Source organism: Salvelinus fontinalis, chromosome 6 (genome assembly GCF_029448725.1).
Source record: "Salvelinus fontinalis isolate EN_2023a chromosome 6, ASM2944872v1, whole genome shotgun sequence".
In the NCBI taxonomy this organism is placed as follows: Eukaryota; Metazoa; Chordata; class Actinopteri; order Salmoniformes; family Salmonidae; genus Salvelinus; species Salvelinus fontinalis.
In genome coordinates, this window is record NC_074670.1 from 80,054,805 (window position 1) to 80,071,777 (window position 16,973).

General features: G+C 39.6%; 1 protein-coding gene across 3 annotated transcripts in view; it reads right to left on the reverse strand.

The window, feature by feature from the left end:
- LOC129858513 (kelch-like protein 4) overlaps positions 1–16,973 on the reverse strand; it is a 47,553-nt gene that overhangs the window by 25,033 nt on the left and 5,547 nt on the right. For all 3 annotated transcript variants that reach the window (XM_055927805.1, XM_055927803.1, XM_055927804.1), the window contains exons 2-3: positions 2,894–3,037; positions 1,172–1,308 (exon numbers count right to left, since the gene is read on the reverse strand). In XM_055927805.1, the coding sequence (XP_055783780.1) occupies positions 1,172–1,308; positions 2,894–3,037 (281 nt within the window). The remainder of the gene's footprint in view (positions 1–1,171; positions 1,309–2,893; positions 3,038–16,973) is intronic.

A 16,973-nucleotide genomic window follows, 5' to 3' on the forward strand; every position in this document is an offset into this window, starting at 1 on the left:
CCAGGCCTGGGACACAGGGGAGAAAATACCTAAAAACATCCCCAGGCCTGGGACACAGGGGAGAAAATACCTAAAAACATCCCCAGGCCTGGCGCACAGGGGAGAAAATAACTAAAAACATCCCCAGGCCTGGGGCTCAGGAGAGAAAATTACTAAAAACATCCCCAGGCCTGGGGCACAGGAGAGAAAATAACTAAAAACATCCCCAGGCCTGGCGCACAGGGGAGAAAATAACTAAAAACATCCCCAGGCCTGGGACACAGGGGAGAAAATACCTAAAAACATCCCCAGGCCTGGCGCACAGGGGAGAAAATAACTAAAAACATCCCCAGGCCTGGCGCACAGGGGAGAAAATAACTAAAAACATCCCCAGGCCTGGCGCACAGGGGAGAAAATAACTCAACTTTACCAGGTCTGGGGAACAGGGGAGAAAATAACTCAACTTTACCAGGCCTGGGCAGGGCAGGGGAGAAAATAACTAAAAACATCCCCAGGCCTGGGGCACAGGGGAGAAAATTACTAAAAACATACCCAGGCCTGGGGAACAGGGGAGAAAATAACTAAAAACATTACCAGGCCTGGGACACAGGGGAGAAAATAACTAAAAACATCCCCAGGCCTGGCGCACAGGGGAGAAAATAACTCAACTTTACCAGGCCTGGGGAACAGGGGGAAAATAACTAAAAACATCCCCAGGCCTGGGGCACAGGGGAGAAAATAACTAAAAACATCCCCAGGCCTGGGGCACAGGGGAGAAAATAACTAAAAACATCCCCAGGCCTGGGGCACAGGGGAGAAAATACCTAAAAACATCCCCAGGCCTGGGGAACAGGGGAGAAAATAACTAAAAACATCCCCAGGCCTGGGGAACAGGGGAGAAAATAACTAAACTTTACCAGGCCTGGGGAACAGGGGAGAAAATAACTAAACTTTACCAGGCCTGGGACACAGGGGAGAAATGGCAGATTGATAGACATGGAGATTTGATGCTGCCCTTTATGCACCAGCCGGCTCCATGGGTTTTACTGGATGGATACGTTCAAATGGCACCATTTTCCAAATTTAGAGCATTATTTTGACCAAGTCCTTTGGGCCGTGGTCCAAAGTAGTGCACTTCATAGGAAATAGGGTGTCATTTGAGATACATAATTGAGTGTTGCGGAGTACTCACCAGTGTATGCAAAGTGGACCAGAGATCTCAAGGATTCTGGATCTACCCCCTCCATCTTGATCTCCTCCTGTTTGGCCTCTCTCACGTTGCTGGTGAACATGGCAGCAAAGTAGTCAGAGACTGCACTGAGGACCAACCTTTATAGGACAATACCAACAAGGTAGGGGTCAGAGACTGCACTAAGGACCAGTCTGTATAGGACAACATCAACAAAGTAGTGGGGTCAGAGACTACACTGAGGACCAGTCTGTATAGGACAACATCAACAAGGTAGTGGGGTCAGAGACTGCACTAAGGACCAGTCTGTATAGGACAACATCAACAAGGTAGTAGTCAGAGACTGCACTAAGGAAGAATACAGGTAGAATGGTTGGCTGGCTGGCTGGCTGGCTGGCTGGCTGGCTGGCTGGATGTTTCAGTGATGTTGGGACACACCTCAGTGATTTACAGGTAGAATGGCTGGCTGGCTGGCTGGCTGACTGGCTGGCTGGCTGGCTGGCTGACTGGCTGGCTGGCTGGCTGGCTGGCTGGCTGGCTGGCTGACTGGCTGGCTGGCTGGCTGTTTCAGTGATGTTGGGATACACCTCAGTGATTTACAGGTAGAATGGCTGGCTGGCTGGCTGACTGGCTGGCTGGCTGGCTGGCTGGCTGGCTGGGTGGCTGGGTGTTTCAGTGATGTTGGGATACAGCTCATGGATTCTCTAACTGCCCCTAACAGCTTCCCCTTGTGTTCTGCATAACGACATCCAATTTGTTGAAACCAGCGCATGAAGAAAATGGAAATGAAAGTAACTCATAAACAACATTTACAATTACTTCCAACCGATAAAAGACTCAAGAGATGTAATCGTGTTTCTGTCTCTGTCTGGTGTGCTTCACAAGTCTGCTAATGTAAGAACTGAAGTGGAGAGTAATTCAAAGCTGCTAGCACAAGGAAATTAGTTTTTCTTTGAGATGTGTTTAATACTGAAATCAGAGGTTATTATGGTCTGTCCTCTACAGAACAGCGTTTGTAAATGCATGATATATTCAGGTTGTACATTTAACATTTTACATTTAAGTCATTTAGCAGACGCTCTTATCCAGAGCGACTTACAAGTACATACATTCATACTTTTTTTGTACTGGTCCCCCGTGGGAATCGAACCCACAACCCTGGCGTTGCAAGCGCCATGCTCTACCAACTGAGCCACACGGGGCCACACGACTGTTATATAAATTGTACCTTCTGTACTAACTGTCATATAAATGATTTTTGTTTAAGGGGTCATGACAAGTTTTTCGATTGCCCTGTTGAAGCCATGCAAACATGTTTAATCAAAGTCTATTTTTTTTTTCTTCGTGTTGCTTTTTTAAAATCACACCTACTCTGTTAACAGTCATTTCTGGGCCCTCAAATTGCTATCTGATGCAAGCCCTTCTGAAATAAGAGCACCCCTGGTTAATTAGATAGTACTATTGACTGTACAGTTGATCAAAGTCTTGTGTTGTCCGAGATGGTGGTCAGTGAAAGGACTCTTACATGTGGCTATCTTAATGATATTGGTTCCCTATATAGTGTCCTACTTTTAACTAAAGCCCTATGGGTCGTGGTCAAAAGTAGTGCACTTTAATAGGGAATAGGGTGTCACTTGGGACTCGGGCATATTGATCCTGTTTCCAGTATAGCTCTAACCCAGTGGGCAGGTGAAATGACATTTAAGAAGAGCAGCAGGCACTGACCTGTGAGCCGGGATCTTATGATCTCCCGCTATCAAGACGACATCACACAGCTGCTTGTGCTGAAGATAAGTCTCCATCTTGCGAAAGGTCTGTTCCGCATGGTTTGTAGCCTGGAAGAACTCGTCCGAGCCGTTGGAGCTCATCCTAGAGGAGGAAGAGGAGGAGGAGGTGGAGGAGGAGGAGGAGGTGGAGGAGGGGGAGGAGGTGGAGGAGGGGGATGAAGAGGAGGAGGCGGTGGAGGAGGAGGAGGAGGAGGAGGAGGCGGTGGAGGAGGAGGAGGAGGAGGAGGAGGAGGAGGTGGAGGAGGGGGAGGAGGAGGAGAGGGAAGAGAGGGAGGAGAAGAAGGGTATATGTAAATAATCATGGGTATAGCCCTACACGGAAGAAGTTACATGACCATATAATGCTACTAATATCAATATGTTTTAGACCAGACATGGGACTGTGAATAGAACATATTATTTGATAAGTGGAATGCAATCCACATTTGGAACCCCCCCCCCACAAAAACCGAGAGACGTACAGTCCCCATAGGAGAACTCTTTAAAGAACCTTTTTGGTTCCAGGTAGAACCTTTTTGGGTTTACACTTTACACTTTACACAGAAGTTTCTACTGTACATGGGGACAATCGATTAACCTTTTTGGAGCCCTTTTTTCTAAGAGTGAACCTAGCAGACCTAAAAGGTATATTATATCACACTCAAAGTAACACAATCATCATAGTGATATGACAAAACCCAACTTGCTGTGCGGCAGGCAAACATAATTTTATAGGCTAAACCGGCATCTTACAGTAAGTTAATATGTCAGAGGGACAGTAAGTTAATATGTCAGAGGGACAGTAAGTTAATATGTCAGAGGGACAGTAAGTTAATATTTCAGAGGTACAGTAAGTTAATATTTCAGAGGTACAGTAAGTAAATATTTCAGAGGTACAGTAAGTAAATATTTCAGAGGTACAGTAAGTTAATATTTCAGAGGTACAGTAAGTTAATATTTCAGAGGTACAGTAAGTAAATATTTCAGAGGGACAATAAATGAATATGTCAGAGGTGCAGTAAGTTAATATGTCAGAGGGACAGTAAGTACGAGGTAAGTGCTACTTATAGGTAAGTACTGCAGAACTAAAGCAACGATACTCGTTACTGCTAGGTACAATGAGTGCGTACCTAGCAGACCTAAAAGGTATATTGTATCATAATCAAAGTAACACAGTCATCATAGTGATATGACAAAACCCAACTTGCTATGCGGCAGGCAAACATCATTTTATAGACTAAACGGCCATCTTCCTCCACCAGTCTGAGCCGAATTAAAAGTGTAACAACTAAACTGCGTACCTAAGCGGATAAAGAAACTGAGCGCTAACTCCAACGGGACAGGCTGCTTACAATCTAGGCAATTCCCGCCTCGCCTTCCAAACAAAATGTTTTTTTTTTATAGACATGGACTAAGCAAATGAGCTGGCTTCTCGTTCACAGTATTGTGTTAATGCTGTATTCTGAGCCCCGCTCCCCAAAGACCGGAAGATTCCATGCTGTTTTACAGAGTATAAATAATCCTTCAGACTTGTGGCAAATAATTCAGGCCCAGTTACTTTGGTGTCCTTCACGGGGGGCAAATCCACTTGCTGACATTCAAGTCGTTTGTTACACTGAATAATCAGTCGCAACTGTCAGAGAGAATTAACTGATTCTAAAAGCTTTTTCTATGAGGAGATTCATAGTTTTCAAAGTTTTTCGGAACACACTGTACATGGGAGAATGTAAGAAATGTCAACATCTATGACGGTATGTTATCGGTCTACACCACCATAGAAACAGAATCCACACATACAGGAGAACTTGTGGCTTTCGTCTTTTCAGAAAATATTTTATACAGTATATACGAGGCTGTGGACCACAGCCTATAGTAGAAACCTTTATTGGGGAGCTTTATGATATATTCATCTGTAATTTATTGCCCTGTCTGACTCAAGGAGTCTTGCGCTCATACCAAATAGCACCCTATTCCCTATATAGTGAACTACTTTTGACCAGGGCCCATAGGGGGGCATTTGTGACACAACCTTGCTTGGCACCACTAAACTAGACTGAATAAGGACTGAGGCTGTAAAACCGATATGTATCACCTCTGTACGGGCTCAAAGGAACGCTGTAACGTTTTTTTTAGGTACAGTAAGTTAATATCTCAGAGGTACAGTAAGTTAATATTTCAGAGGTACAGTAAGTTAATATTTCAGAGGTGCAGTAAGTTAATATGTCAGAGGGACAGTAAGTTAATATGTCAGAGGGACAGTAAGTTAATATGTCAGAGGGACAGTAAGTTAATATGTCAGAGGGACAGTAAGTTAATATGTCAGAGGGACAGCAAGTTAATATTTCAGAGGTACAGTAAGTTAATATTTCAGAGGGACAGTAAGTAAATATTTCAGAGGTACAGTAAGTAAATATTTCAGAGGTTCAGTAAGTTAATATGTCAGAGGGACAGTAAGTTAATATGTCAGAGGGACAGTAAGTTAATATGTCAGAGGGACAGTAAATTAATATTTCAGAGGGACAGTAAGTTAATATGTCAGAGGTGCAGTAAGTACGAGGTAAGTACTACGTATAGGTAAGAACTGCAGAACTAAAGCAACGATACTCGTTACTCCTCGTAACCCTGAAGGAAGTGTCAAGATATTGTTTGAAGTCAAGCATTGTAGTGAATAACACAGGTAGTGGATAACAGATTTTAAAACATTCATCGCAGTTGAATGTCATATGAATGTCAAGCACCTAACACTGCAAGCAAAATCTCAGTTTCCTTCCAGAATATGTTCATCCCAAATCGTACCTATTCTATGCATAGTGCACAATCTAGGGAATAGAGTGTCGTTTGGGACTCAGCCATAGTATTGTAATTCTACAGTTTTCTTTGTACTAGCTGTAGGGTCACAGATGCAGCAGCTTCCTCCTCCCACACCCTCCACACTGAACACTTTGGAGCTTGATATAAGCAGAAATAACGACTGATCTGATTGATTACAACACAGAAATACTGCTTTAATCTAATAGTTTACAACACAGAAATACTGCTTTAATCTGATAGTGTAAGGGCTGTCGCTCTCCTCATCCTCGGACGAGGAGAGGAGAGAAGGATCATCAGACCAAAATGCAGCATTAGGGAAATAAGCCATCTTTTATTTAACACGACGATGGCAACACGAAAAAACAAAACACTTTCAAAAATACAAAACAAGAAAACGACGTAGACGAAACCTGAACATAACATCTTACATAACTAAACGTAACACTTACGGACAGGAAACAGACTACATCGAAACGAACAACCGAACAGTCCCGTATGGTGCAAGACATAACACAGATACGGAAAACAATCACCCACAAACAAACAGTGAGAACACCCTACCTAAATATGACTCTTAATTAGAGGAGAACGCAAAACACCTGCCTCTAATTAAGAGCCATACCAGGCAACCAAAACCAACATAGAAACAGATAACATAGACTGCCCACCCAAAACACATGCCCTGACCTAAACACATACAAAAAAACTACATAAAACAGGTCAGGACCGTTACAGATAGATTACAACACAGAAATTGTGCCTTAATCTGATAGATTCAACAACATAAATACATTTCTCTAATATGATAGATTCAACAACATAAATATATTTCTCTAATAGGATAGATTCAACAACATAAATATATTTTTCCAATATGATAGATTCAACAACATAAATATATTTCTCTAATATGATTCAACAAAATAGCTACCAGTATGCCAATCTGTAACAGCAGGACCATTAAACTGTTTTCGGGACCTATTTCACACCATTATCTGACAAAGTAAATTCAAACTGAGTCTGAAAAAGTATACTTTCAAATATCAACTATATTAAAACTCTCTCTTTAGGGTGTCAGGTAGCCTAGCGGTTAGAGCGTAAGGTTGCTGGATTGAAGGGGTTGGGTTAAATGTAGGAAGACACATTTCAGTTGAATACATTCAGTTGAACAACTGACGAGGTATCCCCCCTTTCCCCTTTCTTCTATTGAATATCTTGTAGGCCTACGCTATATTTTAGAATATCTTGTTATGTAATAATAATCTATAATATAATCCATTTAGCAGACGCTTTTATCCAAAGCAATTTACAGTCATGCACGTGTACATTTTGGGAACGGGCCGTCCCGACGGCCACTGCGTTTCAAGCACCATGGTCTACCAACAGCCAACAGAGGACCCGATTTGGATATTTGCACGTCTCCTAGGATTACTCATTCCAAAGCAATATTTAAAGGTCATGGTTTATAAGTCCTATTATAACTATAAGTCTGATCAGGATTACAGCAGCTAGCCCACTTCCCCCCTCTCTCTGCATTAGGTTGGTAGAGAAATTACTCAGACAAAGACCCACATGGCATGCCAAGTCAGTCCACATAGAGTAACCTAGTCCATTAGATAATGTAATGTCTCTGCTTCCTTTATGGTAAATCTGCCATGCTAGCATTCAGATGTGTTGGGCAGACAGACTCATATTCATTCATTCAGTGATATCACTTCATCCCAGCAGTCAAGCAAGAGACTACCAAGCCTGAGCTGCAGATAATTCTGTCCCCCACCATCCTCACCATACTGACAGTCAGATAGCTAATGGTTTTATGTCTGCTGTTTCATTTTGTTGTTACAGATATTCTTTAATATGGTTATGTCTGTGTGGCCTAAAGGCTAGCCAGCTTCTTTAACAGTATGGTTTCTTTGTGTCTGTACCTACCAGGGGTATCTGGTTGAGAGGACAACCACAGGTTTCTTTGTGTCTGTACCTACCAGGGGTATCTGGTTGAGAGGACAACCACAGGTCTCTTTGTGTCTGTACCTACCAGGGCTATCTGGTTGAAGGAACAACCACAGGTCTCTTTGTGTCTGTACCTACCAGGGCTATCTGGTTGAGAGGACAAACACAGGTCTCTTTGTGTCTGTACCTACCAGGGGTATCTGGTTGAGAGGACAACCACAGGTCTCTTTGTGTCTGTACCTACCAGGGCTATCTGGTTGAAGGAACAACCACAGGTCTCTTTGTGTCTGTACCTACCAGGGCTATCTGGTTGAGAGGACAAACACAGGTCTCTTTGTGTCTGTACCTACCAGGGGTATCTGGTTGAGAGGACAACCCCAGGTCTCTTTGTGTCTGTACCTACCAGGGGTATCTGGTTGAAGGAACAACCACAGGTCTCTTTGTGTCTGTACCTACCAGGGGTATCTGGTTGAGAGGACAACCCCAGGTCTCTTTGTGTCTGTACCTACCAGGGGTATCTCGTTGAGAGAACAACCCCAGGTCTCTTTGTGTCTGTACCTACCAGGGGTATCTGGTTGAGAGAACAAACACAGGTCTCTTTGTGTTTGAGAGCACTTGGAGGAAAATTGCTACGGCAATTAATGGAGAATGGTTATTGCCCCCAATATATCTCTCCCTCCCCGCTATTACGACCCCCCTGGCTGAGTCCCAAATGGAACCCTATTCCATGGTCAATAGTAGTGCACTATATATGGAATAGGGTGCTATTTGCGACAACACTGTGCGTTGTAAATTATATCAGTAAAGTAGTGTTGTAACGTCTTGTCAGCTTAATGTCTACCAAGCCTTGATAGATAATGAAGGCTATAGCCGGTAAGGTATTGACTCATTTTTTTTCAATATTGAATAATATGTCAGAGGAGGAGGAAACCTTGAGTTGGTTTAAATGGAAAGGCATCAATCTGACTTCTTTTTTCTTCTTACACTTTAGCAATTTAGAAGTCGCTTATCCAGAGAGACTTACAGGAGCCATTAGGGCTAAGAGTCTTGCTCAAGGGCACATCGACAGATTTTAGTCAAAAACCAGAGAACTTTCGGTTACTGGCCTAACACTCTTAATCGCTAGGTTACCCGCCGCCCTTTAGAATTAGTGGTTTCATTTGCTGATTCCATCGCTCATATTTACAGCGGTGTGTGAGTGTTCCAAGCACTTGCTGACATGTCATATGTGTATAAAATATGCTCGATGTGCTGCTGAAAACATATTACATGGAGAAATATACTATTTGCAGTGGTAAGGAAAACTACATTCAATTCCTTCGTGAGATTTGGCATTCCACACCCATAGATGACCTATATGATTACTCTGCCGAGGCCTGGGGGACGTCAGGAAAGTGGAAATGTACATTTAAGTGGAAAATGTGCATGTGTTAGCAAACCACTTCCCCTAGTTTGCTGATGTCGGTTTAAGAAACATTTACATACAGATACCTGTTTGGCTAGATCAATAGCAACACATTTAAAGAATAGAAAACAAAACAACATTTTAATTGTAAAGGTGATTGTTTGATTTCTTTGTATCTTGCAAATTCTGTAACAATTCCTTTGTTATTTAGGCTATACATCCTCCTACTGCTCGCGTATTCCCACAAGCATTATGGGATCTTTATGTCAGACTGGGTGTCAACCACCAACTGAGAACCTATAAGCCATCGTGAAAAACAACTGAGTTGACAGGGAGAAGGTTTTGATATTGCTCTCCCAAGACGATTGAGGGGGAATTGAGATATCATTTACTCATGGTTAAAGCTGCTGACTCAAACCTCTGTTAATGTTTTACAAGAAGGGGTCAGGGTTTCTATTTATTTGGGGTTATGTTGTATATTTCAGAGAAAGCAGGGTTGAGACGTTTGTTTGGCAGCAATGAGAGGTCGTTTGGATGTCAGTGATGAGCATATAGGAGCTCTCCGATGCTCTCCGATGGTGCAGTGATTGGTTGGGGGTGGTTTATATTTTTTTTAACCTTTTGAGGATCTGAGGATCTGAGGACCCATGCCAAATATTTTCAGTCTCCTGAGGGGGAATAGATTTCGTCGTGCCCTCTTCATGACTGTCTTGGTTTGCTTGGACCATGTTAGTTTGTTGGTGACGTGGACACCAAGAAACTTGAAGCTCTCAACCTGCTCCACTGCAGCCCCGTCGATAAGAATGGGGGAGTGCACGGTCTTCCTTTTCATGTAGTCCACAGTCATCTCGTTTGTCTTGATCACGTTGAGGGAGAGGTTGTTGTTCTGGCACCACACGGCCAGGTCTCTGACCTCCTCACTATATGCTGTCTCAACGTTGTCGGTGATCAGGCCGACCACTGTTGTGTCATCGGCAAATTTAATTATGGTGTTGGAGTCATGCCTGGCCATGCAGTCATGAGTGAACAGGGAGTACAAGACGGGACTAAGCACGCACCCCTGAGAGGCCCCTGTGTTGAGGATCAGCGTGGCGGATGTGTTGTTACCTACCCTTACCACCTGGGGGCGGCCTGTCAGGAAGTCCATGATCCAGTTGCAGAGGGAGGTGTTTAATCCCAGTGTCCTTAGCTTAGTAATGAGCTTTGAGGGCACCATGGTGTTGAACAGTGAGCTGTAGTCAATGAATAGCATTCTCACATAAGTGGTCCTTTTGTCCAGGTGGGAAAGGGCAGTGTGGAGTGCAATAAAGATTGCACAATCTGTGGATCTGTTGGGGAGGTATGCAAATTAGAGTGTGTCTAGTGTTTCTGAGATGATGGTGTTGATGTGAGCCATGACCAACCTTTCAAAGCACTTCATGGCTACAGACGTGAGTGCTATGGGTCGGTAGTCATTTAGGCAGGTTAGCATAGTGTTCTTGGGCAGAGGCACTATGGTGGTCTGCTTAAAAGATGTTGGTATTACAGACTCGGACAGAGAGAGGTTGAAAATGTCAGTGAAGACACTTGCCAGTTGGTTAGCGCATGCTCGGAGTACACGTCTTGGTAATCCGTCTGGCCCTGCGGCCTTGTGAATATTGACCTGTTTAAAGGTCTTACTCACATCGGCTGCAGAGAGAGTGATCACACAGTTTTCCGGAACAGCTGGTGCTCTCATGCATGTTTCAGTGTTATTTGACTCAAAGCGAGCATAGAAGTAGTTTAACTCGTCTGGTAGACTCGTGTCACTGGGCAGCTCTCGGCTGTGCTTCACTTTGTAGTCTGTAATGGTTTGCAAGCCCTGCCACATCTGACGAGCGTCAAAGCCGGTGTAGTACGATTCGATCTTAATCCTCTATCTTAGTCCTGTCCTTTGCCTGTTCGTCGGAAGGCATAGCGAGATTTCTTTAAAAGTTTCCGGGTTAGAGTCCCGCTCCTTGAAAGCGGCAGCTCTAGCCTTTAGCTCAGTGCGGATGCTGCCTGTAATCCATGGCTTCTGGTTGGGGCATGTACGCACGGTCACTGTACGGATTTAAGTTTCCCTGCATTAATGCCCCTGGCTACTAGGAGCGGAATACAGCTCATTCAATGCTGTCTTAGTGCCAGCCTCTGACTGTGGTGGTATGTAAATAGCTACAAAGAATACAGATGAAAACTCTCTCGGTAGGTAGTGTGGTCTACAGCTTATCATGAGATACTCTACCTCAGGTGAGCAATAACTCGAGACTGCCTTAGAAATCGTGCACCAGCTGTTATTTACAAAAATACATAGCCCGCCGCCCCTTGTCTTACCAGACGCAGCTGTACTATCCTGCCGGTACATCGTATAAACAGCCAGCTGTATGTTGACATTGTCAATCGTTCATCCACAACTCCGTGAAGCATAAGATGTTACAGTTTTTAATGTCCCATTGGTAGTATAATCTTCCGGGTAACTCATCGATTTTATTCTCCAAGGATTGCACGTTTGCTAGTAGAATGGTAGGAAGTGGGGGATTATTTGATCGCCAACGAATTCTCAGAAGGCAGCCTGCCCTTCAGCTACTCTTTCTCCGCCTCCTCTTCACGCAGATCACAGGAATCGGGGCCTGTTCCCGAGGAAGCAGTATGTCCTTCACATCGGGCTCGTCAGAGTCGTGAAAGGAAAAATAGGATTCTGCTAGTCTATGGTGAGTAATCGCAGTCCTGATGTCTAGAAGTTATTTTCGGTCATAAGAGACGGTAGCGGCAACATTATGTACAAAATAAGCTTAAAAAATTGTTACAAACAACGCAAATAAACGAACAAAAACATAATCGGCTGGGGGCATGTAAAATGTCTGCCTTCTTCTCCAGCGCCATCTCATAGCCCCACTATCGTTAGTTACTGCTGCTCTTTAATTATTTGTTATTCTTATCTCTTACTTTTTTTTGTTATTTTCTTAAAACTGTGTTTTTTAAGGGCTTGTAATTAGGAGTTTCACTGTGACAAATAAAATTTGATTTGATTTGATTTAACTCTCGTAATAATGGTAACATTCTATTAATATTGGTAGCACTATTAATATTGGTAACATTCTATTAATATTGGTAACATTCTATTAATATTGGTAACATTCTATTAATATTGGTAACACTATTAATATTGGTAAAATTCTACTAATATTGGTAGCATTCTACTAATATTGGTAACATTCTATTAATATTGGTAACATTCTATTAATATTGGTAACATTCTATTAATATTGGTAACATTCTACTAATATTGGTAACATTCTATTAATATTGGTAACATTCTATTAATATTGGTAACATTCTATTAATATTGGTAACATTCTATTAATATTGGTAACATTCTACTAATATTGGTAGCACTATTAATGTTGGTAACATTCTATTAATATTGGTTACATTCTATTAATATTGGTAACATTCTATTAATATTGGTAACATTCTACTAATATTGGTAACAATCTATTAATATTACTTACACTTTATTAATATTGGTAACATTCTATGAATATTGGTAACATTCTATTAATATTGGTAACACTATTAATATTGGTAAAATTCTACTAATATTGGTAACATTCTACTAATATTGGTAACATTCTATTAATATTGGTAACATTCTACTAATATTGGTAACATTCTATTAATATTGGTAACATTCTACTAATATTGGTAACATTCTATTAATATTGGTAACATTCTATTATTATTGGTAACATTCTATTAATATTGGTAACATTCTACTAATATTGGTAGCACTATTAATGTTGGTAACATTCTATTAATATTAGTTACATTCTATTAATGTTGGTAACATTCTACTAATATTGGTAACACTATTAATATTGGTAACATTCTATTTATATTGGTAGCACTATTAATATTGGTAACATTCTACTAATATTGGTAGCACTATTAATGTTGGTAACATTCTACTAATATTGGTAGCACTATTAATATTGGTTACATTCTATTAATATTGGTAACATTCTACTAATATTGGTAGCACTATTAATATTGGTTACATTCTATTAATATTGGTAACATTCTACTAATATTGGTAGCACTATTAATATTGGTAACATTCTACTAATATTGGTAGCACTATTAATATTGGTTACATTCTACTAATATTGGTAACATTCTACTAATATTGGTAGCACTATTAATATTGGTAACATTCTACTAATATTGGTAGCACTATTAATATTGGTAACATTCTACTAATATTGGTAGCACTATTAATATTTGTAACATTCTACTAATATTGGCAGCACTATTAATGTTGGTAACATTCTATTAATATTGGTAGCACTATTAATATTGGTAACATTCTACTAATATTGGTAGCACTATTAATGTTGGCAACATGCTACTAATATTGGTAGCACTATTAATATTGGTAACATTCTACTAATATTGGTAGCACTATTAATATTGGGAACATTCTACTAATATTGGTAACATTCTACTAATATTGGTTACATTCTATTAATATTGGTAACATTCTATTAATATTGGTAACACTATTAATATTGGTAACATTCTACTAATATTGGTAACATTCTACTAATGTTGGTAACATTCTACTAATATTGGTAGCACTATTAATATTGGTAACATTCTACTAATATTGGTTACATTCTATTAATGTTGGTAACATTCTACTAATATTGGTTACATTCTTTTAATATTGGTAACATTCTACTAATATTGGTAGCATTATTAATATTGGTTACATTCTACTAATATTGGTAGCACTATTAATATTGGTAACATTCTACTAATATTGGTAACATTCTACTAATATTGGTAACATTCTATTAATATTGGTTGCATTCTACTAATATTGGTAGCACTATTAATATTGGTAACATTCTAATAATATCTGTAACATTCTATTAATATTTGTAACATTCTATTAATACTGGTAACATTGTATTAATATTGGTAACATTCTATTAATTTAGGTAATACGCTATTGATATTGGTAACGCTATCAATATTGGTAACATTCTATTAATATTGGTAACATTCTATTAATATTGGTAACATTCTCTTAATATTTGTAACATTCTATTAATATTGGTAACATTCTGTTAATATTTGTAACATTCTATTAATATTGGTAACATTCTGTTAATATTTGTAGCATTCTATTAATATTGGTAACATTCTGTTAATATTTGTAACATTCTATTAATATTAGTTACACTTTATTAATATTGGTAACACTATCAATATTGGTAACATTCTATCAATATTGGTAACATTCTATTAATATTGGTAATATTCTATTAATATTGGTAACATTCTATTAATATTGGTAACATTCTAATAATATTACTTACACTTTATTAATATTGGTAACATTCTATTAATATTGGTAACATTCTATTAATATTGGTAACATTCTATTAATATTACTTACACTTTATCAATATTGGTAACATTCTATTAATATTGGTAACATTCTATTAATATTACTTAGACTTTATTAATATTGGTAACACTATCAATATTGGTAACATTCTATCAATATTGGTAACATTCTATTAATATTGGTAACATTCTATTAATATTGGTAACATTCTATTAATATTGGTAACATTCTCTTAATATTGGTAAAATTCTATTAATATTGGTAACATTCTATAAATATTGGTAACGCTATCAAAATTGGTAACATTTTATTAATATTGGTAACATTCTACTAATATTGGTAACATTCTACTAATATTGGTAACATTCTATTAATATTACTTACACTTTATTAATATTGGTAACACTATTAATATTGGTAACATTCTATCAATATTGGTAACATTCTATTAATATTGGTAACATTGTATTAATAATGGTTACATTTTATTAATATTGGTAACATTCTAATAATATTGGTTCAATTCTATTAACATTGGTAACATTCTACTAATATTGGTTACACTCTAGTAATGTTGGTAACATTCAATTAATATTGGTAACATTCTATTAATATTGGTTACACTTTAGTGATGTTGGTAACATTCTATTAATATTGGTAACATTCTATTAATATTGGTAACATTCTATTAATATTGGTAACATTCTGTTAATATTGGTAACATTCTATTAATTTTGGTAACATTCTATTAATTTTGGTAACATTATACTTATCATCCTCCAGAATATTCAATTCAAAACCCCTTTTTTTAACAATAAGATTCAGCAAAAACAAAGGGACACGTTCCTATGATATATTCTATCCATCTACACACAGTGGTATTCAAAGTTGTGGTCAATTGTAGTTGGGTCAGCAAAATGTCTAAATAAACAAAATGATAAACGCAACATGTAAAGTGTTGGTCCCATGTTTCATGAGCTGAAATAAAAGATCCTAGAAACTTTCCATGCACAAAAAAAAAAGCTTATTTCTCTCAAATGTTGTGCACGGATTTGTTTACATCCATGTTAGTGAGCATTTCTCCTTCGCCAAGTAAATCCATCCACCTGACAGGTGTGGCATATCAAGAAGCTGATTGAACAGCATGATCATTACACAGGTGCACCTTGTGCTGGGGACAATAAAAGGCCACTAAAATCTGCAGTTTTGTCACACAACACAGTGCTAAAGATGTCTAAAGTTTTGAGGGACCGTGCAATTGGCATGCTGACTGCAGGAATGTCTGAGAATGTTGCCAAAGAATTGAATGTTCATTTCTCTACCATAAGCCACCTCAAACATTTTTTTTGAGAAATTGGCAGTACATCCAACCAACCTCACGACAGCAGACCACGTGTATGGCATCGTGTGGGCAAGTGGTTTGCTGATGTCAACATTGTGAACAGAGTGCCCCATGGTGGCAGTGGGGTTATGGTATGGGTAGGCATAAGCTATGGACAACTAACACAATTGCATTTTATTGATGGCAATTAGAATGCACAGAGATACCATGAAGAGATCCTGAGAACCATTGTCTTGCCCTTCATCCACCGCCATCACCTCATGTTTCAGTATGATAATGCAAGGATCTGTACACAATTCCTGGAAGCTGAAAATGTCCAAGTTCTTCCATGGCCTGCATACTCACCACACATGTCACCCATTGAGCACATTTTGGAATGCTCTGGATCGACGTGTATGACACTGTGTGCCAGTTCCCGTCAATATCCAGCAACTTCGCACAGCCATTGAAGTGGAGTGGGACAACATTCCACAGGCCACAATCAACAGCCTGGTGAACTTTACGCAAAGGAGATGTGTCATGCTGTATGAGGCAAATGGTGGTCACACCAGATACTGACAGTTTTTTTTTAAGGTATCTGTGACCAACAGAAGCATATCTGTATTCCCAGTCAAGTGAAATCAGTAGATTAGATCCTAATTAGTTTATATCAATTGACTGATTTCCTGATTTGAACTGTAAAATTTTTGAAATTGTTGCATGTTGGGGGATGGGGGGGGGGGGGGGGGGGGGGGTTAGTGTACAGATTATTTTATGGGACAATATATGAAACAATTTGGTACATTTGAGAAGTGAGATGAACATTAAATACATTATTTGTTGATGTAAAAATTAATATTCACAGATTTTAAGGTTGTGTCATTAGATTTGCATAGGGGTGGTGTCCCCAGAAGTTCTCGGTAAAGAAATAGGGTCCCCAGACGTTCTCGGTAAAGAAATGGGGTCCACAGAAGTTCTCGGTAAAGAAATGGTGTCCCCAGAAGTTCTCGGTAAAGAAATGGTGTCCCCAGAAGTTCTTGATAAAGAAATGGGGTCCCCAGAAGTTCTCGGGAAAGAAATTGGGTCCCCGCTGAATAAATTTGAATAGCACTGATCTACAGGCATAGAAAGCCTTGTTT